The sequence below is a fragment of the Calliphora vicina genome, chromosome 1 (assembly GCF_958450345.1).
Source record: "Calliphora vicina chromosome 1, idCalVici1.1, whole genome shotgun sequence".
Taxonomy (NCBI): Eukaryota; Metazoa; Arthropoda; class Insecta; order Diptera; family Calliphoridae; genus Calliphora; species Calliphora vicina.
In genome coordinates, this window is record NC_088780.1 from 18,394,726 (window position 1) to 18,419,869 (window position 25,144).

The 25,144-nt window shown below is 25.7% G+C and overlaps 1 protein-coding gene across 1 annotated transcript; it reads left to right on the forward strand.

Annotated features, from left to right (window-relative positions):
- Nucleotides 1–1,904: 1,904 nt before the first annotated feature.
- On the forward strand, nucleotides 1,905–24,920 carry l(3)05822 (lethal (3) 05822). The gene is made up of 5 exons (XM_065501225.1): nucleotides 1,905–2,226; nucleotides 6,580–6,741; nucleotides 20,425–22,017; nucleotides 23,642–23,914; nucleotides 23,978–24,920. The coding sequence occupies exons 3-5, from the start codon at nucleotides 20,473–20,475 to the stop codon at nucleotides 24,104–24,106; spliced, it is 1,947 nt and encodes a 648-aa protein (XP_065357297.1). The 5' UTR covers nucleotides 1,905–2,226; nucleotides 6,580–6,741; nucleotides 20,425–20,472; the 3' UTR covers nucleotides 24,107–24,920.
- Nucleotides 24,921–25,144: the final 224 nt, after the last annotated feature.

The window sequence follows — 25,144 nt, forward strand, 5'->3', positions numbered from 1 at the left end:
AATATGGACCGCTGTCATTGCAGCCGAAAATCCACAATAAACTGAAATTTTCGAGATGCATTGGACGCTTTTGGATCTCATGTGGATTGGTATCGCCAATTTTTTTTGCTGACGTACCCATTCATCCAGAAATCGGTCTCATTTTGATGAAATAATTTTTTTGTAAAAAAAAATTTTATGTCAAAATTTTTTTTAATTTTTTGCAAAAAAATTTGATGACAAAAAATTATTTTTTGTTGAAAAAAAATCGGATTAAAAAATATTTGTTCCGATTTTGAACCGACTTAATATGACGTAATATACAGTGGTTGACAAAACAATGGAAACTTTTCCATATATTTCATTAGTGGCCTAAAATCAAATAATTTTTTAAAAAATTTTAAAATTTTTGTAGTATTTTATTTGTATACTTTTATTAACTTAATTTAACAAAAAACAAAGGACATAATTAATTAAATTCTAAAAATGAGAAAACAAAATTAAAAGATTTCTTTATTACGGCATTGACAAAACAATGGAAACTTAAGTATTTATTTTAACAAATATGGTCTAATCTTTGCAATAACTCAATATTTTGTTGGGTATCCCTTATTTTTTATAACTGCTATATATAACTGAACCAATTAAAGAGTCAATGGTCTCCTTTGAAATATTTTGCCATTCCCTTATAACCGCCTCCGATAAATCTTCCTTCCTGATGTAATTTTGGGTCCTTATTTTACGATCTACAATTTCCCATAGATTTTCTATAGGATTGAGATCTGGCGATTGGGCAGGCCACTTCAAAACACGTACCTCGTTGGATTGTAACCACTCGGTTACAACCCTAGAGGTGTGTTTCGGGTCGTTGTCGTGTTGGAATCTCCAAACTAGGGGCATATTTTCCTCAGCGTATGGATACATAACATCGTTTAATATGGTTCTGTTATAATATGAATTGGGCCCATACCTTGCCCTAAAAAAGATCCCCATTCTTTTAAATATTATTTTGGTTATACACTTCTTTCTTGCAGAAGTTTAAAAGTTTCCATTGTTTTGTCAGTAGCGAAATAGTGAATAGTTTTAATTTTGTTCCCTTTTTTCAGAATATAATTAATTATATTGTTTGTTTTTCAGTTAATTTATATAAATAAAACTATACAAGTAAAATACTAAAAAAAAAAAATTTTATTTTAAATAAATATTTTAAATTTTGGGCTACGTATGGAATATTTGGAAAAGTTTCCATTATTTTGTCACTTAGTTCGTTTTAGGTTCTTTAGATTCCGTATAATATATTAATTCCAAAAATATTTAATAATTCTGTATGTATTTCTAATTTTAATTTAACATAGTTTTTTTATATTAAAACAAAAGTAAAGTTTTTGGTACAGAAATTGATTAAAAATTTTAGAAAAACAAATAATTACAAAGAAATATCAATTTATTTACGATACATGAAAGAAAATCAAAGAAATTAATGATCAGTTTGTATGTATATTTTTCGTATAATCTTTAAAACTAATAATAGTTTAAATAAATGTTTATAAAAATTTACAATATGAATAACCTTTTTAGATTATTACTATTAAAATCAGTTAAATACATACAGACAAATTTATACTCTTTTTACAAATATTGCGCAGTCATAAGCATATTAATACTTATTCAACAGTGGATTTTTTCTATATAGTTTATTTACTGTTGCATATATTTAAAAAAAAAGCAAATACGTTTCCTTTTATTAATTATTCCATTCAAACATAAATATCCCATTATTACTTAAACGCATTGCCAACTATCTTCCATGTAAACAATTACTCACTCTGAAACTTAACAGTAACCGAGTTATTTAAGTACCAAATACTCAGCTACTCATACACTCACATAACCCTACGTTTAGCAACTCTATTTGTCGTAATTTGTGCTGATATTTCAACCAGTAAAGAGCAGAATATAATTGTGTGTGCTTTAAATTAATTTGTTTTATTCTTATTATTCTTGTCAAATAACATTTATTAATGCGAATATTACTGTTCTTTGTTTAACAAATATATAAAAAGTAAATACGTGTAAACAAAATAAAACGGCTCGCAAAAGTATTAAATACGCTAAAAACGTAATAAAAGTGAAATTTCTTCGTATGCTTAAATCTAATTAAAAATAATCAAATCAAATAAGTAAAAATAAATTTAGTGACGAAATATAAAGTTAAAAAAATATAGTGTTTCCTAATAATAAAAAAAGGTTAGCAATATAACGTAATTTTGAGAGAATACTCAACAAAAGTGGTTAAACAAGTTATTTAATATCAATTTATTTGGAAATATAAAAAAAAACTAAACTATAACTTAATAAAAAGTAACAAGTTATTAAAACATGGTTAACGAAAACGTGAATAACTAACAAAAATTGCTGCAAAAAGGAAGTTATTTTAAAATTTCCTTTTGTCTTTTCGTAGAGAGACAGGCAGCTGCTCACTACTTAAATGCCTTAATAAGAGTAGAGTTGTCCAGACATTTGTTCAATGACAATTTACGGGATTGATGAATAGCAAGATGCCAGGGGTGGTTTTTGTACTTATGGATCATTAGTGAATAGGAAAGTGTTTGGGATTAAAAAATAGATAAAAGCATAAATCAGGATCGTCGAAATAGATTTAATTTTAACAATTCTTTTTGGGGTTGATAGCTCTCATAATTATAAGCACTAAAACGTTAAATTTTCGCCTGCTGTGGGGTTCTAGGAATTTATATTTAGAAAACAATCAGAAGATTATGGGTATATATACTTTAATAGTGGTAATATGGTACTGTTAATTAACATTGTGAACCAAAAATTCCTATTTGAATTTATATAACAGTACTTCAGACAATTTTGATATACAGAAAAAGTGATTTTAGCGAAGCCGGTGATCGATACACCCCAGAGTATAAAGTCCATTTGCCGGGCCTAAAGCCGGCAATACAGAACATATGAATATTAACAGAAAAAAAGTTATCAAAAATCGGCTTCGCAACACGTTTTTTTTATTAATATCTTATTACTCCTAGGATTAAATATATGACATTTGGCTTAAAAGTTATACAGCGTTCTTTTTTGCAAGTGTCAAATATTTAAACGCCTTTGTCATGCTAAAAGCGGGATAGTTTGAGAAAAATTATTATGCAAAGGCCTTCTACTCAGAAAAATAATTTTCGACGACTAATTAATCCATATTGTAGGTGTAAAAATTTGATATATTTTTCCGAAAAAGAAATATATATCCATTAGGGTCATTCCAAGAAACTATATCTCAAAAATGAATTTCGAGCTCCCGGATGTCATTATAAGAAAGTAAAAAACTGGTAAATTTTCACAACAATTTCGTAAATTTTCCCCAAAATCAAGCAATAAATAAAAAAAATAAACCCCATCTGGGGTTAATCAAAGATAAAACCGAAACATACACATTTGGCTATAGGAAATAACATTTTCTTAGAATTCGATTATTGAATATTTTGGAAGAATACCTATTTTAAAAAATCCGGGGCTCGAAATTCAATTTTGAGCTATGGTTTCTTCGGCAAAGTTTCTTGGAATGACCCATAGAACAATAATCGCGATGCGCCTTTGTCGCAGAATATTTTACCCACCCTAATATCTATTGTATTTGCGAATTCAAACCATTTTAAAAAATATTAAAACATTTGAGATCGAATTAATCTTTTGGGAGATATTTTCTCTAAATTATATTATATACGTTTTTTTTACTTCCCTGGAGTATGATAATCGTTTCATTACAGTTTATTAGGACCAACAACGGCAGACAGGCTTCAGCTACATTATTACAAGTTTCATTAAATTTTTAATATCGACATTTTTGTTAGTAGCCAAAGATTCAATAAAATTAATTTTTAATAAAATTTTCACAATCAAATTAAATTTTATATCTTAACCAATTCATTACAATTTAAATAATAGGTCCAGTTCCTTAGTACTTCAAAATCATTGCATTGATTCCTTTGAAAATGTATTCCTTATTGAGTCATTCAAGTTTTCTTTAATTCAAATCCATTTCAAAATAGCTTAATGTATTGAATGATTGAATTTTTCTTCAATTTAAAATTATTGCAAATAGGCTTTAGATATTTTTTCCAATTTATTTTGTAAATTATTGCAAGTCAAATGAAAATAAATTGAATAAAGAAATAATATTAAAAACATTTAACAATTTAAAGTTTGCAAGAATTTAATTAATTAATTTATTTCAATGAATGAATTTGATTTTTTGAGAATGTTTAATTGCAATGAATTTCTGACATTTTTTTAGAATTAAGAATTAAGTAATTTCAAGCTCATTGTATCAAATACAATTAAAAATTTAATTTTAATAAAATCTTAGCATGAAGCTAAATTATTAGTAGCTTCTGAATGGTTTATGGAATGAAAAACAGGAGTTTTTAATACTGAGTTAGAGTGAATTAATTTTTATCGTTTTTCAAGGTTTATTTTTTGCACAAAAAAAAATTTATTGAAATAGCAAAATATACATTAAAAGTCCGATCATTTGAACGCAAGTTTTACTATTTTTCAATATTTTGTTTACTATTTGTAGACATACTTAGTAAAAAATAGCAACCAAAGTGTATTATGACACAACATGATATCAAGCCTTAAATATGCATCATTAAATGTTGCATATTTACCTATAGAATAAATATGCAAAAGTATGCATCTTATCCGAAAATATATTCTAACAATTCTATGCAAACAATTTTAATTTCTGAAGTGTATCAAAAACTAATTCCTTTTTTGTACAAAGTATTGTAAAATATATGATGTATATATTTTTTTTATTTGCCATGTTGGTTATTTGGCCCCAGTAACAAAATGGTCTCGGTTCCATGACCGATTTCATTTGATTACGACATAAAGTATTTTCTTTTATAAAGCAATGTTATTAAGAATATTCAGATGTCTTTTGAGGTCACCAAAAAATCTTAATTTTAATAATATTTTATACTTGGATATACTTTTGACACATTTTACTGATCTGGAATAAATCTAACGCTCTTTAGTGAACAGTTTAATTGTTTATTAAAAAATAATTCAGTTTTTGATGTATTTTTTGTTTGATTTTCTTTAAAATGGTCATTATTTGTAAAAAAAATTACACATTATTTACAATCGATTTTTTTCTAATCAAAATAAAGAAAAACTGATATTGAACCGCATATAATGAAAACCCCGTTAACCGATTTTTTAAGAAAAAGGAATTTTTCGAATAATCCGAAACAGGTTTTTCTAAAAAAATTTATATTTCCTGAATACTCTCTTTAAAAATAAAATGTTTCATTGTATTTAATAGAAAAAAATATATATCGCTCATTTGCTGCAACAACGTCATAATTAAAAAAAAATCTTTTCGAGAAAAACGACATTGAATGTTTTATGTCATTTTACTTCTTCTTAAATAAATGTTCAACAAATCATGCGATTTCTGAAATAAAACCTGATTTAAATAGTAGCTATTAATATCTTTCTAATTTGTATTTAACCCAAATGTTTACCTGTCAAATATACGAGAAAATATGAATTTTCATTTTGACGTTTATAACAAAAAAACACACACATACAAAAAATAATTGACTTATTTTAAAACTGATAAAACTATATGAAATACTAAAAAACGGCGCATATTGTATTACTCAGTTCAAAACACCCGGATTTTGAGTTATGACGTATATCTAATTATTTCTATAGATATATGTATATACAAAACAAATTGCTAAAAATGCAAGGGACTAGCTAGCTTATCTTCCAAAAATAAATGTCAGTGAATTTATCTCCAATATTTAAAATGGGAATAAACCATGCTAAAAATTAAAAAAAATATCTACCTTTAAACAAAAATTGCAAAATTAATAAAAATACATAGTTTTTCTCTTATATTTTATGTAATTTTGGAGATTTCCAGTCAATACTTTAGGATTGTCTTTAAAATATCTAACAGCCACCCTAAAATGTATGAATGATTATTGTTGTTGTTTTTTCTTATTATTCATTTGTCTGCCTTACATTGGTATGAGTGTGTTTTTAGTTTTGTTTTTTTGTCATTGTTGTTGCTGCTGTTTTTAATATAAATACTAGAAGAGCGCGCGCGGGTTATGTGCAAACGGGAGGTCATCTTTATTTGTTTTTTGTTGTTGTCTGTTTCTCGCAATTGTCATTTTTAACACGAAACGATTCTTTCTTCCACACAATACAACTTCATACTAATATTACAATAACATCATCTACTAACTCACCTGGAATGAGACTGATGAAAAAGGCAAAAACAAAAGTAGAAGGGAACAAACAAAAACAAAATACACAGTGGTGTTAATTAATAAAGATATAGAAAATAAATATTAATTTAAATAAAATAAAAAATAATTAAACAAAAATTACTTATGATGGGAAAAAAGTGTCGGTTAATTAAAATAAAAACATGCAAATAAATTATATGAATTCTTGATTGAAAAATTTAAAATTAGCTTAGTTTAAAATTAAAATTTTTTAAAATCTAAAAATTTTATCTAAAGTAATTTAAATTTTTTTTATTATGTTTTTTTTTAGTGCTTAAAATATAAATACCCACACAAATTAAACATATCTTGTTGTGTTTGGAAACATTTATAAAAATATAATTTAAATACTCTCCCACATTGCGTCGGTGGCCGTGCACAAGTGTTTTAAATTCGAAGAAATCATCAGAAAGAAAGTACCTATTTGAGAAAGGTATGTATTTATTTAGCAGTATGTTTCATTAATTTGTATGTTTTGTGTGTTTTTTACTTTTACTGTTTATTTTTCAATTCATTTACCTAAGTATTTTCAGTGTTTGCATAGGTAGTCTTATCATTAAAACAATTTTACTTTAGATAACAATTTAAAATTGTTAAGAGTGGTGATAATTTTTCTTGAAAACAAAACCCAAGGTCGCCCGTGTTTTGTTAAAACCCAGACAGAAGAATTTTGTTTTAAATAAATTTTACAACAAATAATTCAACTAAAATAAACTGCATAGGAATATACATTGTGTTTTAATTAAACTAATGTAATTATTTAATTGGCTAAGGGTCAATTAACTTCCGCTTTTCCCAAGTGTTTAACCCTCAAAAGGCCAGTATATGAATTTGTCTAAAAAAAACAGCTATGATGTGGTTAAACTGCTCATCTTAGCTCTAATTATCTAATGACAAAGTTTTTTTAAATTAAATTACTTCCATGTACCTATAGTATATTTAGTTTATTACTAATTCTACCTACATTTATTTATTCTTTTCATGTTTTTTTTTTATCATAGTGTTATAAAAAAACACATTTCTTTATTTTTTTTTAATAAATTTATTTTACTATTTGACGTGTTTATTTCTTGTTTACTATTGTCATGTTGTTTATTTCTTTGTATTTCATTTTGGTTTTTTACATAACCTCCCCTTTTTGTTTACGCCTGCCATTTTTTTTGTTGTTTTGTTTATTTTCTTGTATTTTTGCAAAATTTTCTGACTACGTCAATTGTCAACCAAAAAAATAAAAACCCCAATTTCTCTAATAGTCACGTTCAATTTCAATTATTACACAAATACTTAGTTTGTGAATAGAAAATCAAATGTATGAGAGCAAAAAATTAAAAAAAACATACATTTAAATGCGATTTAATTGTAATAATAGCGCCATTTCTTATCACTGTAAATTTCCTATACAACAGCCAGCCATCATTGTAATTGTTCTATTTATTGTTTATTATCACTCAACTCTTTTAAATCCCTCACTCTCTCTCTCTCGCTCGCTTAGATTTCCATTACCCCTGAGAGTGAGATTTCATTGAAAAGTATATTATTGTAATTGTTATTATTTTATAATACTCTACTCATACATAAATACCATTTTGTACTTGGTACAAGCGGATTTTAATAGTCATAGGGCATTTCCATTAATTTATGGCGTTCGATTTTTTATAGGAAAACATTTATATATTTATACTTTTTTTATTGTTATCAGTGATGTTTTGGGAAACAAATTGTGTATGAAAAAAAAAGTAGGTGGTTATTTTTATTTTGTAGCTGTAATGGCTTAAAGAATAAAGGAACAAAAAAAAGTATTATTATCATTTATGTGGTTTTAATTTTAAAACGTAAATATTGTCAATATTATTATTAGTATTATTATTTTATACTAGTTAAATAAATGACTTAAAAACAAGTAAGAGTGGAATGAAATAAATAATTTCATATACTGTGTATAACAATTAGGATATTCAATTAATCGGGTTTCTGGTTTAATCGGTTAATCGAGCAAATAATTAATCGGTTTTGTGTTCTTATTTAAGTATTTTAAAAAGAACAAAAACATAGAAAACAAGTAAGAGAGCTATATTCCATTCACCAAATTATACTTCAATAACAAATTTGAAATATTTTTAGGTAAACAAAATTTAATTTTTTTCCAATCGTTAATTTTTTGGAAAAATTTTATTTTGAATTGTTATTTTAATTTTTTTTTTAAATTTTAAAAAATCATCAAAAAAAAATTTTTAATTACAATTAAATTTAATTAAATTCAATTATAAATGGCTGGGGAGCCAGCCCTTAAATGATTATGATATATAAATATTATTATATTGTTATTTTATTGATATTTACTCAGAATATTTGATCTTTGTAATACGTTTTTTGGCCTTGATGGCTTTGTATTACTATAAAACAGAAATAAATAAAAAACAAGTAAGAGTGCAATATTCGGCTATGCCGAATCTTATATACCCTTCACCTTTGTTGTGGATGCATTATTATTTTTTATAATTAGTATATATGTATGTACATTGCCCACTTTCAGCGTACAGCATCCTAAATTTATCAAGAACACAAAAAACTACAACAACGCCAAACGAAACAGAACACCAAAAGAAAAAACAAAAACAAAATACGCAATGAAACCAACACACATCCAAACATACGTTTAATTGTACAAAAAACAACAACAACAACGCCAAAAGAAACAAAACACAAAAAAAAACAAAATACGCAAAGCTTGCACATCCAAACATACGATTTGTTGTTTTTTTTGTCAAAAAAACCAACACACAACCAAACAAACGTTTAGTTGTATAAAAAACAACAACAACGCCAAAAGAAACAAAACACAAAAAAAAACAAAATATCTGGGGCCTTTAGAAAATTGATTTCAACAGACAGACAGACAGACAGACAGACAGACAGACATGGCTTAATCGACTCCGCTATCTATAAGGATCCAGATATACTTTATAGGGTCGGAAATGAAAAATGTAGAAATTACAAACGGAATGACAAACTTATATATACCCTTCTCACGAAGCTGAAGGGTATAAAAATAAGAATTTTAGTTTTTTTTTTAATTTAATAAAATCGGGTTAAAAAATATTTTTCTTGAAATGTCTATCATTAGATATCCATATGGTATATGTTAATGACTTAGTAATCCAGATATAGATAAAAAACCAGTAAGAAAGCTTATATACGAAATTATACTTTAAAATAAAAAATTTAAATATTATTAGGTAAACAAAATTTAAAATGTTGTTTTACTACTGACAATTTTTTTTATGGGAAAAAATTTTATAAAATTTCTTTTTTAATTTTGTAAAATTTTTTTTTTTAATTTATTAGTAAAAACAATTTATACCAAAAAAATTTGTTTTTGTGAAAAAAAAAATTCGGGTTAAAAATATTTTTCCCGATTTTGACCCACAGTAGGTCCGACCGAAACATTATTATATCGGATATATTGATGTATCAATCAAAGTTATTTGGGAGCTTCGGAAAGTGGATTTCAACAGACGATGCGATGTTTTTTTTTTGAATGATACAATGCCCAGACAAATCTGTTTTGAATTTAGTTGAGGAACAATTTCGTGTATACCCTTTATATTTATTGTCGTGTCAATCAAGTGAAGCTCTCAAACCCCTATTGTTGCAAAACAACCCAAACTTTAAATGTGTGTTAATGTAGCATAAAACGAATTTTCTGATTCAGTTTTTGATGCCCCTAGTGGTTATATGAGTGCCGGGCACCGGTTTAGACAGTTTCTCATTATTTTATCTCTAAATTAACCTGTGTTGTTCTTCACCTGAATCTTAAATAATCTTCTCCTAGCTAGTAATATGCATAACTTACGGAAAACTGCCCATTACTACATTTTGAAAATTATATTGACAGCCTTCACCTAAAACTGCGACCAAATCTGTTAAACAAAATTGTTTGTCACTTACTTATTTTTCACACAATTGTACTGTACATTCACATGTTTACATTCACGCATACTTATTTTAACAATAACTCATTTGTGTATTAGTTTTAATAATAATAACGCTCATTTGCGACAAAAGCGACATAACTCAAAATAACATAGTATCGAGTAAAATGTCATTGAATATTTTAAACAGTGGTCGGCATCAGTGATGGGATTTTAATATTTATATTTAGTGATAAATTTATGTCTAAAACGTGCCAAAAATGGACCTATAGTGCCTTTAATACTTTTCAGAAAATAAACAGAATTTAGATTCCTTTTTGACAACTTTTTTTGTTACCACTAAAAAAAATGTTCACCAAAATTATCGTAATGTATACTTTGGTGAATGGTTTATAACAAACAAATCGTTTGTTTGTAAAAATAAAACATGTAAAAAATGTGCTCGATAGACTAGACTAGATAGAGTGCTGGGCTATCAATCTGAGGGTTGCGGGTTCGATTCCCGCCAGAGACTCTGGGTGTATCTGCAGACAAGCAAAAAGCTTCGCAGTTTGTGTTTGTTTTTTTAAAAAAGAAGAGTTTTGTATATTTTTTGATTAATTTGCAACTAAATTTTATGTAAAAACCTGTCTTTTAATTTTGACGTTCATGATAACTCACTTCCAAAATAATAGAATTTTTAGTAAAAGCTTTAAGCGTTTAAATAACCGAAAATTTGAGTTATGACCAACTTGTAGCAAATGAGCGATACAATTTTATTTTTTTTACAATTCGGAATTCTGTGTAAAACCTTAACTAAAAAAATTAACTAGGTCAAAGTTGATATGCTTCGTAAAACTGATTTCAACAAGTACAATTACACATTCACACAGTAGAATTGTAGATTTTTTGTTTAATGTCGATAAAGTTTTCAAAAGCTTAAATTTGTTAAATTAATAGCATAGATTTAGAAATATGTGTGTTTGTTGGTAGAAAGAGATTAATTGTTTAAGATCTGAAAATTATATTATGTTTTTTTTTTTTCTTAAATTCGAAAAATGTTTTATGTTTTTATCAAATTCCAAGAATTTTTTATTTGTTTTTAAGCAAATTAAACTTTTTAGATTGTTTAAATTTTTCGCCAGAATTAAATTGAGATTATTTTTTTTAATTTAAATTAATTTAAAATGATAGTGAAATGAAAACATTTTTAAACAGAATTTCTTTAATTATTTTGTATAACATTTTAATAATATGATAAACATATCACACTATGGATAAAATAACTTTTTGCATTATGACGTTAATTGTATTTTTTTTTGTTTACATCATGCATCTACACCATATACATAAATTAATTGTATGTTTGTAAGTGTGTACATATGTATGTAATCAAATAATGTTATAGTTCACTTGACACATCACTAAGTACTCTCACTCTCATGCTCAATGATTGAGGTGAGTCAATCGATTTTCTTTTTATTTAACGTTTTGTTTTTATTTTCATATACGTAAAGTATGTGGGTAAAGTATGTATTGTAAGTAACATATGTATGTATATCTCTTTGTATGTAGTTATATTTATTGTGTAGAATTTCGGCTCAAAAATTGTTGTAAAGAATTTTATGGTTTCAAAACAGATAAAATGAAACGTAGCATATTGTTGACATACTCATAAACTAGAACAGGTGATACGGCACATGTGTAAATGATGTTAAAATATTACTTTACAAAAATAAAACAAAAAAACTAACACTTCAATGTATGAGTAAGACCAACAAAGTGAAAAAACAAACAAAAAAAATAATAAAACAGTTGTTTACCTACATACTTTTTTGCAAAAATTAAATATAACAAAAAAATAAAACAATTAACAGTATTTTAAACACAAGATTCGGGCTGGGCCAAATGTCGTAAGACTTTTAAAATAGGTATAAGTTAAAACAAGTAAAATGAATTTAAGTCTTTTCACGCTGAAGTGTAAACAGAATTGTAACGGTGCGTTTTCAAAGACATCAAGTAAAAGTAATACGGGATTCACAAGATGACTTTAGCAATTCTCTCAATTCCACCCCTCTTGCCAACAAACTCATAAAATCATGACTTAAAGTCACAAAAAAGTCATCTTGTGAATCCCGTATAACAAGTCATTAAACCAAATAGGCCGGCCAGATGATTTTGAACAACAATTATCGGGAATTTTCGGCAAAGGTTATTGAATTTTGCAAGCTATAGAATTTATGTTTATTTGACGTTATATTATTTCCTTTTTTCGCTGAAAAATGTATCCCTAGAGAGTATTTTTTCCCCAACTTTATATTCCCAGTCATGGTACAAACATGCCATTTATTATTTAATCATTTGTAGCAGATATTGAACTCTTATTTGGGTTCAATGTTTAATTATTCACATTAAAACACACCTACTGTAAAATTTTGTGTATAACATTTTTATTTTTGCTAATAGACACCAGAAACATTTTAAATTTGATTCACATTTATCTCCATTTTTGGTGTGTTTAAAAAGTTCTTTAACCTTTTGCTAATTTCTGTTTTCTGTTGCTACTCATTTCAGTGTGTTACGAGTGTAAAGCAAAGCTAGGTTGATAAAAAAAATATTGCAAAAAAGATTTGAAAATGCGGTCATTAAGCTGTTAAATTTAATTAATTCTTGAATTTAGTGGATATGAACGCTGGGAATTTGAGTATGAACAGTTATATAGTATAACAAAAATTGCATTTTTTTTCTGAAGTTTAAATGGATAATAATTTTATGATAATTTAAAGGAAATAATCTTAAAACTAAAAATTGTAAATTAATTAAAAATATATCTATTCATATCTGAAACGATTTAACATGCCTGAACAAAATTTAAAAAGGTGGACTTATGAAAGTAAATATTGAAAATTAAAATTTTTTCGAACTATTCTTATACAAATTGTTTCGACTCAGTTTTTTTTTACTTTTTTTGTAAAATTTTTTAATTTATTTAAATAATTATAATATTAACAACATTTGTTTTTTTTTACTTCCGTTTAAAATTGATAACAACAAATTTTATTTTGTATTATTACATATTTTTGAATTAAATAATAGCAATTTATTATTGTATCATGCATTTATTATGAAATAAAATAAACAACCTTTAACCTCGGCAACTAAACTTTTTTGTTTTTGTTATTTTTTACAGAACAAAGACTTTGTCTTTCTTAAGTTATTTCTTGCAAAAAGTCAATTATGTAGAAATATTAAATTAAATTGTGTTTGGCTTTAATTGCTTTTTCTTATAAAATAATGTTTTGAGCAGTGTCTTTAAAGAATAATTTCGTTTAATGCCAAATTATAGTTCAATATTATTTAAACTAACGTTTTTAGGTTATTTACCTTTTCATAAGCTATTTTTGCTTCTTTTTTATAAATTGGCATTCAGTATAAATTGATATACCATTCAGGGATGGAAAGTAGAATTTTTGTTTGGTAATAAAACAATTAATAAAATACTATATTTCAGAATTCTGCATCAATGACTTACAAATTTACTGTATCTTTAAACGCACTCTATGACAATATTGGCTGTAAAGAAATAATGTATTTTTTTAGGAAAATTATCGAAAAATTTAAAATTATCCTCCAGTAGGACCTCTTGTTGTTGCAATATCATAAAATTCATAAAACAAAAATGATTATTAAAAAGTTATTACGAGAATATAAAATTAATATTTTGGTAAGATTTAGTTTTCATGTGCTAAATTCCCAATTATTGATAAATTCCGTGAAATTTATTGTTTGGGGATAAACTAGTTTCTATGCGTATTTCACTGGTTGCTTAGGCCAGATCATCAGGAAACATTTTCTCAAAAGGCTTTAGTAAAGCCAAAGATATTATACAAATAAAAACTATAGAATGAATGAGAATTATTATTTTTTAATTTAAAAAAAGCTATATATACTAAGGTGAATGGTAAATAAGATTCGACTCAGTCGAATATATCAACCTAACTTGTTCTTATACAGGTCATTTAACTATTTATTTAATCAAACTAAACTGTATTTATTTTATTGTATTGTCTGCTTTTCATTGACAATTATTTTCTCTCTAAAGATTTCTTTTTGTTTATTCAAAATTTTTGTTGGTTCTTCTGTATGGAAAATATGTTCAACAAAGATCAATTGATTATTAACAAAAAAAAAAACACAAAAAATTTGCATAATTTCTTATAGATATGTATATAAAAAGAAATGAAAGAAATAGAAAGCCTTATTTAAAACATAACTATTTAAATTATTATTAAATACTTGCTTTAAAATAAACAAAATTAAAACCTGTCTTGAATATAAATTAACTACAACTGTGCATTATTGCAGTTTATTTTCAAACGACAACACTCCCACATTTAATAAATAAAATAAAAATGTAATACATGCTACCTAAGTATATAGGTAGTATTAAAATATGTAATTTTATTCTTGTAGGAATTTGTTTTAATGTTTTCTGGTGTTTAAAATGCCGGTAACATATACATAAAGTGGGTTTTTACGAATATATGGCTCCCATTAAGCATTTTCTGGCAGTAAATTATAAAACGAAGACAAACAATAAAAACGCCACAGCCAAAGTGATACTTTACGCAAAAGTTAGCGCACGCGTAAAGTTTTGTATAGGCTAGAGCCGTTTAGATGCGTAAATAACATAAACAAATTACTGCGTTGCCAACAATCTTTCTATTCAGCAATAGAGCAAAAATAAACAAACAACTTTACCCGAGTTACCAAATTAATGACCGACATAAAATTAGCAATTTGTTTTTGGCAGTAAATTATAAAACAAGATAAACAATAAAAACGTCACAGCCAAAGTGATACTTTATGCAAAAGTTAGAGCACCGACTGTGCTATACTGCTGCTTCATGCTTCAACAGCATGTATTTAATATTAACTTGTGTAAGGTGCGTAAACAAACAACTGCATTGCCAACTTTCTTCCTCATTGTGTTCATGCGTTTTTAATGATTTGCTAAATGCAGGTTTTTTATATGTTTAAGCTTTTATTTCGTCAACATTTTTTTTTGCCCCATCTATTGATCAACAAATAAAGGTGAATTTAATTATAAGAAAATTGCAACACGAGCAATTATGTTTGCATGTGTATATTTCTTTATTATTTAATTTATCAAAGAGCGTGAGTATAAAGGAAGTACAGAGGTGGGCAAACGTTTTATTATTTGTTTGTAGTGGGGGGAAAAAAGTAGCAGTGTTTTTTCTACTGCCACACTTGGTCAAAATATAAATTAATTAAATAATTGTTGTGTAAGAAAGTTCTCGTCCATTTGTTTTTGCTATTTTCTGCATATGGCGCCCGTGTGGTGTATTTCATTAAGGCTTTTATTCAATTTGTTTACTCGTATATAAATTTGTTAGAAAGTAATTAATTTGAGTGGTGCCCACATCGATAATGTTTAAGTTATGGCAAATATTTATAGTTGCAGGCATTGTATAATGCAAAAAGAAAAATTTAATTGTTATTTGCACCGAACTACAGATAAAATAATATGTACAATAATTTTAAAAGTCAAGTAAAGTAGTTGTAAGTTTTTCTAAAGGAATTGTGATTATTTTTAGAAAATAGTATTGAAAGACAGTGTTTAAAACTAAAGTTTATAAATGACTCATATTAATTTGAGATAAAAAATAAGTAAATAAATATGAAATAATACACATAAAACTAAAAATTAAATAAAAAGGCGTTATTAATTGGAATAATATTTTAAGTATCGTATAAAGGCGTTTTGGAAATTACGTTTGTTTTTATAAAAATTCTGTTTATGTATTTTTTATAGAAAATTCAAATTATCGATAAATTTTTAATAGAAAATTCAAGTTATCGATAATTTTTTTAAAGAAAATTCAAGTTATCGATAAATTTTCTATAGAGAAATAAAATTATCGTAGAACTTTCTACCGATAATTTAAGTTGTCGTAAATGTTTCTAAAGAAAATTCAAGTTATCGATAATTTTTTTTTTTAGAAAATTCAAGTTATTGATAATTTTATTATATAAAATTCAAGTTATCGATAACTTTTTATAGAAAATCCATGTTATCGATAAATTTTATAAAGAAAATGCAAGTAATCGATAAATTTTTTATAGAAAATCCAAGTTATCGATCATTTTTTTTTAGAAAACTCAAGTTATCGATAATTTTTTATAGAAAATCCAAGTTATCGATAATTTTTCTGTTATCGATAAATTTTTTATAGAAAATCCAAGTTATCGATAATTTTTTTATAGAAAATCAAAGTTATCGATAATTTTTCTGATGAAAATTCATGTTATCTACAAATTTTGTATAGAAAATTCAAGTGATTTTTTTTTTTGAAAATTCAAGTTTTCGATACATTTTCTATAGAAAATTCAAGTTATCAAAATTTTTCTATAAAAAAATTCAAGTTATCTATAAATCTTCAATAAAAAATATAAGTTATCGACAAATTTCCTATAGAAAATTCAAGTTATTGATACATTTTGTATAAACCGTTTTTTTTTTTGTGAAACATTTAATTTTTTCTGTTTATGTATTTTTTATAGAAAATTAAAATTATCAATAAATTTTTTTATAGAAAATTCAAGTTATCGATAAATTTTCTATAGAGAAATAAAATTATCGAAGAACTTTCTATCGATAATTTAAGTTATCGAAAATGTTTCTAAAGAAAATTGAAGTTATCGATAAATTTTTTTTTTTAGAGAATTCAAGTTATTGATAATTTTATTATAGAAAATTCAAGTTATCTATAACTTTTTTATAGAAAATCCAAGTTATCTATAAGTTTTCTAAAGAAAATTCAAGTTATCGATAATTTTTTATAGAAAATCGAAGCTATCGAAAATTTGTTTATATAAAATTCAAGTTATCGATAAGTTTTTTAAGGAAAATGCAAGTTATCGATAAATTTTTTATAGAAAATCCAAGTTATCGATAATTTTTTTTATAGAAATTTCAAGTTATCGATAAATTTTTTATAGAAAATCCAAGTTATCGATAATTATTCTGTTGAAAGTTCATGTTATCTAAAAATTTTCTATAGAAAATTCAAGTGATTTTTTTTTTGAAAATTCAAGTGATTTTTTTTTTTTTGAAAATTCAAGTGATTTTTTTTTTTTTTTTGAAAATTCAAGTGATTTTTTTTTTTTGAAAATTCAAATTTTCGATAAATTTTCTATAGAAAATTCAAGTTACCAATAAATTTTTCTATTCTATTTTTGTGAAACATTTAATTTTTTCAATATCACTGAACAGATGACCATAAATAAATATGGGTTTGTTCTTGAAATATTTTCAAATGTATTCAGTGTATTTAATTTTTATCAGTCTCATTTAATTTTCTTTCTATTTTCTTCTTAAAACATATGCCTTATTTTAAATCACACCGTACCAAGAGTATAATGGAAATATTTCTTTTCTACCACATGATAAAATTAAACAGATTTAAATTAAAAACATTTTTGCTTGAAAATATTAATAAAATATAAAATAAATAAAGAAATGCTGATAAGAAGAAACAAAAAACATTAATAAGATTTTGCAGTAGCACACACTAAACAAAAAAAAAAGAAAAAATATTTAACTTACTATTTAAAATGTGTTCCAGTTTCAAATCACAATAAAATCCATACAAAATGGTTTATTAATTTGATTTTTTTCTTTTGCATTTTTTCCCTACACTTTTTTCTCTTTTTTTTGTAATACATTTCAGAGTCGTATTTGATTTGAAATGTAAGTAATAATCAAGTTTATTGAACTACATACATTTTTCTACTTATGGGTGTTTATGAAAATCATAATCATTGTGTGTTTAATAGCAATAATGAGTGATACATATAAAAAACTTTAAGGGGAGTGCAAATGAGTTGTTTTTATTTTTTTAATACCTACCTATATTGGTTAATTAAAACAATAACAAATTAATTGCATATTTTTATAGTTTAAATTTTTAGACTTTTTTACAATAAATACATATTTGTAAAACCGTTAAAATTTAAAAGAATTTGTGAAATTAAAAAAAAATAATTTCATTTCTATAAATTACTTAATTTTCCATCTCTGAATGCTGAGTGACAAGAATAACGGTAGTATTGAACAATTGAGCAAAAGTAAACAAACAACTAACGAGTTACCAACTTATTGACAGACCTAAAATTTGCAATTTGTATGTATGTGTGTTTGTAAATAAATGCACTTTAAATAAACTGCAATTTATATACAATTTTTAATGAATAAACAATTTTTTAAAATGGTTATAAAAGAAAAATACTTTTTTCTATAAAATGAATTTATTTTATGACAAACAAATAAAGTTAACCAACCATTAATGTTTGAATAAACAGTGCTAGCTATTTATTTATTGTTTATTTTATATTTTAACCATAATAAACAATTGTTTGAAAAAGTACATTAGTTTTCTTGAAAAAAACTTATTGTAAAAAAAAACAACAATACAAAACCTCAAGGTCGTCAATTTATTCAATCAAACACTATTATATATTGCAAATATTAAATAACCTAGTAATGTACAGGTTTACACCATTTCCGTTAATTTTAAAATTTTCTCTAACTAGAGACATAAGTAATTAGCAAACTGATAACAACAAACAAATGTTAATTTCTTAAAATGTCCAAAGTGTTTATTACTTTTATGAACATTTCTCTTTAATATAATGATTTATATTAGATTGAAAACAAAACTGAAAAAAACTTGTTATAATGAATATGGTGTTAAATTTTTATTTACCACATAAATATTTAATATCTTTTATGTAAGTAACTTAATATAATCTTAAACAATAGTTATTATTACGAGTAAATTATAACTCATACATATTTTACTGTTCATTCACACTTCACATACAAGACTGAAAAAAATTCCAATCAAACATATTCTAATCGCTTAAAGTACTTAAAGACTCTACTATCAAAGACTATTAAAAGTTTAACAAATTATCGCCACAAAACGTTTCAACAATAAAATAAAATGTCCACAACCACAAGAAAGAAACAATTCGGCAAAAAGGCAATCAACTTTTATTTGAAATCCCCTAAAACACACGCGACTATATGAGTCATTAAAAAAAATTCAACAAAATGACAAAACACAGAAAATATATAATTAAAATGAAAACAAATTAAAGTCTAGTTATCAAATGATAGAAAGCAGCTATTAAATTGATTTCACTTTCAGGTTTAACTTATTACAATTGCATTTGTAGCGAAAAAGTACTTGGGGTTGGTTTTTGTGTGTTTGGGGTAGAGATTTAATTGATTACAGCGCATGGGAAAAAATTTTCTATAGAAAATTCAAATTATCTACAAATTTTCAATAGAAATTTCAAGTTATCAATAAATATTTAATAAAAAAATGATCAATACTATTTTTGTAGAAAATTAAAGATTTTGATAAATTTTTATAAAAAAAATTAATCGATTTTCTATACAAAATTTATGTTATCGATAAATTCGCTAGAGAAAAGTAAAGTTATTATTAATTTTCTATAGAAAAAACAAGTAATCGAAAAATTTTCTTTAAAAAATTAAAAATTAATTATCGATAATTTCTTAAGAAAATTTAAGTTATCGATAAGTTTTCTATAAAAAAAATCCAGTTATCGATAACATATCGATCATTTTTTATGGAATATATCGATAACTTATATCTTGTCTAGAGAAAGTTCAAGTTATCGATACATTTGCTAAAGAATATTAAGTTATCAAAACATTTTCTGTGGCTATTCAAGTTATCGATAAATTTCCTCTAAAAAATATAATTATCGATAAATTTTAAAAATAAAATTTAAGTTATCGAGAAATTTTCTCTAAAAAAATCATGTTATGGTTAAATTTTTATTAGAAAATTCTAGTTATCGGAAATTTGTTTAGTTAAAAAATATAGGAACTAGTTTTATAAACATTTTAGTTAAATATGTATTAGAATTCACATCTCTATATTATGGAACATTATAAAAACTATTAAATTTTGTAACATTCCTAATTTTCGTGTTTATGTTAATTAAAATTGTCATACCAATTAGAATAGTTATGCAAACAAAATGCAAATACATAAGTACATACTACATAGTTCTATAAAAAAATAAACGAATTTTTCTAACATTTCTTTGTTTTTATTCTTCCTTGTCTCATTTCATGTTTTCAGTATTCAGTTGTAGAGGAAAGGCTTCAGACTGTTTTATTACAATAAACTATGACCTTACCAACACGTCCAGCACCGGCACCACCTGGATCACGAGCACAAAATGCAGCGGCGAATGCTAACGCTAGTCTAGAACAGTTACGTTTACAATTACAACAACAGCAACAATTACAACAGCGCAGCCAACAACAACATCAAAATGTCACCGTACCAAAGTTAACAATCAAATTGCCACCCCCACCCAAACAGCCGATGTCCACAAATGCACACAATGGTGGTTCAATTAATAACAACAATACGGGTTCAATCACGCGAAAATTTCCCCAAGCACGTTATGCACCTGCTACCGATTGGGATGATTCACCCTTTGATATTTTAGCCGGCAACACAGGATTTGGTGGAGGGGTGGCGGCCACGAAAAGCCAAACTCAGCCCACAACAAATGGTAATTATAAAAAACAACCACCACCCAGACCTCCACCACCTAAAGTGCAACCGAAAAAGGGTGCTGCTCCCACTCCACCAGTACAACAATCTACCAATATTTTAACAAATATATTCCATCTTAAGAAAAAATCGTCCAGGGCGGCAACAGCCAACAATGCCTCATCGCGTATGTATGGCTCGGCCACGTACGGTACTACAACCTCCTCAATGTCTTCAAAAACTACAACGACATCACTGCAAAACAATGGTTTTAGCAACACCAGTTCGTTGAGCACTGATTGGAATAGTGCTTGGAACAATACTGGCAATTTCAACTCTTCGTCTATGCAAACAATGCATCAAACTGCTACCACAGAAGCTCAATTGATCAGTTTTGATTCTCCTCCAAGTTCTCCAACATTTACGCAAAAATCCAACAGCGATTGCTTGAGCGTGGACAGTTTCAGTTCGGATTCCAATTTTAGTTCGCCCAACAATGGCAGTGTTTCGCAACCAGAAAGCGGTTTTGAAGATGATTTTTCAGCCACAGCCGGACGTTCTAGACCAGCTACAACCAGTCCCCTGGATCCTTGGGAGGCCCTTGATGCCTTTGGCCATCCGGACAATACAGGAGCAACAACAACAACTACACAACCTCGTTACGGCAGTATTGGTACTGCGCCCGTAAGAAATCTCAGCACAATAAATACACGTATACAAACCAATGGTGATAATCCTTTATGCAACGGTAAAAGTCTCTTACCACCATCACCCGCGCTCAATATGCCCACAATTATAAAACCGAAAATCTCTCAGAAACCTAAAGCACCCAAACCACCACTATTAGCTAAACCCACATCATTTGGTTCCTCATCAATTTATTCCGATAATTTAATCACACCACCCTCTCCGCCTATGCCACAATGTGCACCTCCTCCACTACCACCCACATCAGCCATAACGTCATCTTTTGCAGCCTCATCATCGGCAGCCGTGGGCACCTCGCAAAAGCCCACATTTTCGATTTTAGATGTTATTACCGGCAAAGTCGATGCCTTGCAATTGAGTTCTGGGGGAATGGATGAATATGATAGTGAACCTTTGGAGCCGCCACATGGCATAACGCTGTACGATTTTGATAGCACGGAGGAAGGAGATTTATGTTTTAGGGTGAGTAGTAAACAGTGATACAAAATTCAAAATGAAACGTTCTTAGAGAAAATCTGAGTTAACGAAAATTTTCTATAGGAAAATTGAGTTCGATTATTTTTTTATAAAAAAAAAAATTTTGTCGATAAATGTTCTATAGAAAATTAAAATTATCGATAAATTTTTTAAGAAAGTTCAAGTTATCGCTATATTTTGTATAGAAAATTCAAGTTATCGATAAATTTTTTATAGAAAATTAAAGTTATCGATAAATTTTTAATATAAAATTCAAGTTATCGATAATTTTTTTATAGAAAATTCAAGTTACCGATAAATTTTTTATTGCAAATTCAAATTAACGATAAATTTGTTATTGAAAATTCAATTTATAGAAAAATTCAAGTTATCGATAAATTGTTTAAAGAAAATTCAAGTTATCGATAAATTTTCTATAGAAAAATTCAGGTTATCGATAAATTTTCTATAGAAAAAATCAGGTTATCGATACATTTTTTATAGAAAATTCAAGGTACAGATAAATTTTTTATAGAAAATTATCGATAAATTTGTTATAGAAAATTTAATTTATCGATAAATTTTTTTAAAAAAAATGTCGATAAATCTTCTATAGAAAATTAAGTTATCGATAAATTTTCTATAGAAAATTCAAGTTATCGATAAATTTTCTATAGAAAATTCACGTTATCGATAAATTTTCTATAGAAAATTCACGTTATCGATAAATTTTCTATAGAAAATTCAAGTTATCGATAAATTTTCTATAGAAAATTCAAGTTATCGATAAATTTTCTATAGAAAATTCAAGTTATCGATAAATTTTCTATAGAAAATTCAAGTTATCGATAAATTTTCTATAGAAAATTCAAGTTATCGATAAATTTCCTATAGAAAATTCAAGTTATCGATAAATTTTCTATAGAAAATTCAAGTTATCGATAAATTTCCTATAGAAAATTCAAGTTATCGATAAATTTTCTATAGAAAATTCAAGTTATTGATAAATTTTCTATAGAAAATTCAAGTTATTGATAAATTTTCTATAGAAAATTCAAGTTATCGATAAATTTTCTATAGAAAATTCAAGTTATCGATAAATTTTCTATAGAAAATTCAAGTTATCGATAAATTTTCTATAGAAAATTCAAGTTATCGATAAATTTTCTATAGAAAATTCAAGTTATCGATAAATTTTCTATAGAAAATTCAAGTTATCGATAAATTTTCTATAGAAAATTCATGTTATCGATAAATTTTCTATAGAAAATTCAAGTTATCGATAAATTTTCTATAGAAAATTCAAGTTATCGATCAATTTTCTATAGAAAATTCAAGTTATCGATAAATTTTCTATAGAAAATTCAAGTTATCGATAAATTTTCTATAGAAAATTCAAGTTATCGATAAATTTTTTAAAGAAAATTCAATTTCGATAAATTTTTAATAGAAAATTCATGTTATCGATAAATTTTTATAGAAAATTCAAGTTACCGATCAATTTTTTATACAAAATTCAAATTATCGATAAATTTTCTATAGAAAAATTCAAGTTATCGATAAATTTTCTAGCTCATAGGAATGTAATTTTATTGTTTTAAAATATATTTTATTTTCTTGTTATTTTCAGGAGAATGAAAAAATCTATTTAATAGAACAAGTAAGTGAAGAATGGTATAAGGGACGCACACGATCCGGCTGTGAAGGTATTTTCCCCGTAAATTACATAGAAATCAAAGTGCCACTTCCCAGCAAAACTCTATCGAGTGAAAACTCAACACAATCATCGTCTGCCTCGACAACACCAACATATCAACAAGCCGCAACTGCAAATAGTCAAAATTTGAAAATTCGTTCTTTATATAATTTCCCAGCCGAAGTTGAGGGTGATTTGGAATTGAAAGTAAGTCTATTGAAATGATTTTTTTTAAAGGATTTTTTTTAAATATTTCATTTCGTGTTTTAGGAAAATGATTTAATAACAATATTGCATAGAATAAATGAAGACTGGTTGTATGGCGAAGTAAACGGTCGACAGGGTCAGTTTCCAGCTAATTTTCTTGAATATGTGCCCTCTAATATACCAATGCCTTAAGTTTTAAACTAATTATATATTTACACATAAACTTGAATAATTCCTAAATATTAATATGCAGTAGTTATATAGAAATGTATGAAAAGATATTAATTTTACATTTGAAATTGAATATTTAAAAGAAATTACTATTGATATGATTATTTTCCTATACACCCTACACTTTATATGAAAATTAAGAATACAACAAACAACAATTTACATTAAATTTATTTAAAGAAAATTATAAAAAAAATAATAAAATTATACACATTTCAAATCGATATCTTTTTGATAAACGAAATCTTTTTTTATTTGTATTTTCCCATATTATACTCTCAACTTGTATTGTATTATTAAATTAAATAATTAATTAACAACAAAAGTCACAATTCTAATTGTTAAGTGTTTATTATGTATTTACTAAAATATTCCCCCTGCTATCATTATTAATTAATAAGCAAACAGAAAAATAAAAACAAACTCCTTGTAAAATGTATATAAATTTTGTGAAAAGTTCTTCTCTTTATTAAATATATTTTTTTATAATTATTAAATTAAGTTTGTATTGGTTATAAAACATAGTACTTTTTTTTGATAATTGATTCTATTGTGTGCCCATTTTAATTTTTAGTTTTGTATTGGATAGCCGCAAATGTTAAAGTTTTGTTAAAAGTAAGAATTTTGAAAAATTGTATTTTTGTTTGCAAACTTTTTTCTTTAAGAATTGTGCGTTTTTCTTTTAATATTTATAAACAAAAAAAATAGCTTAAAAACAAATAAACGAAAAAAATAAAGCCTAATAAAATTTTGCAAAAAAAACTTGAAAAAAAAATATTGTTTTAATTTGAAAAGATTTAAAGTTTTAAAATTGTGAAGTCCTCCAAATAAAATATTTTTAAAAATTTCCAGAAAAAAAATTATATCAAACAAGTAAGAGAGCTATATTCGGCTGTGCCGAATCTTATATACCCTTCATATAATTATACTTTAAAATACAAATTTTAAATATTTTTAGCTAAACAAAATTTAAAAAAAAGTAATTTTTTTTTTAAAATT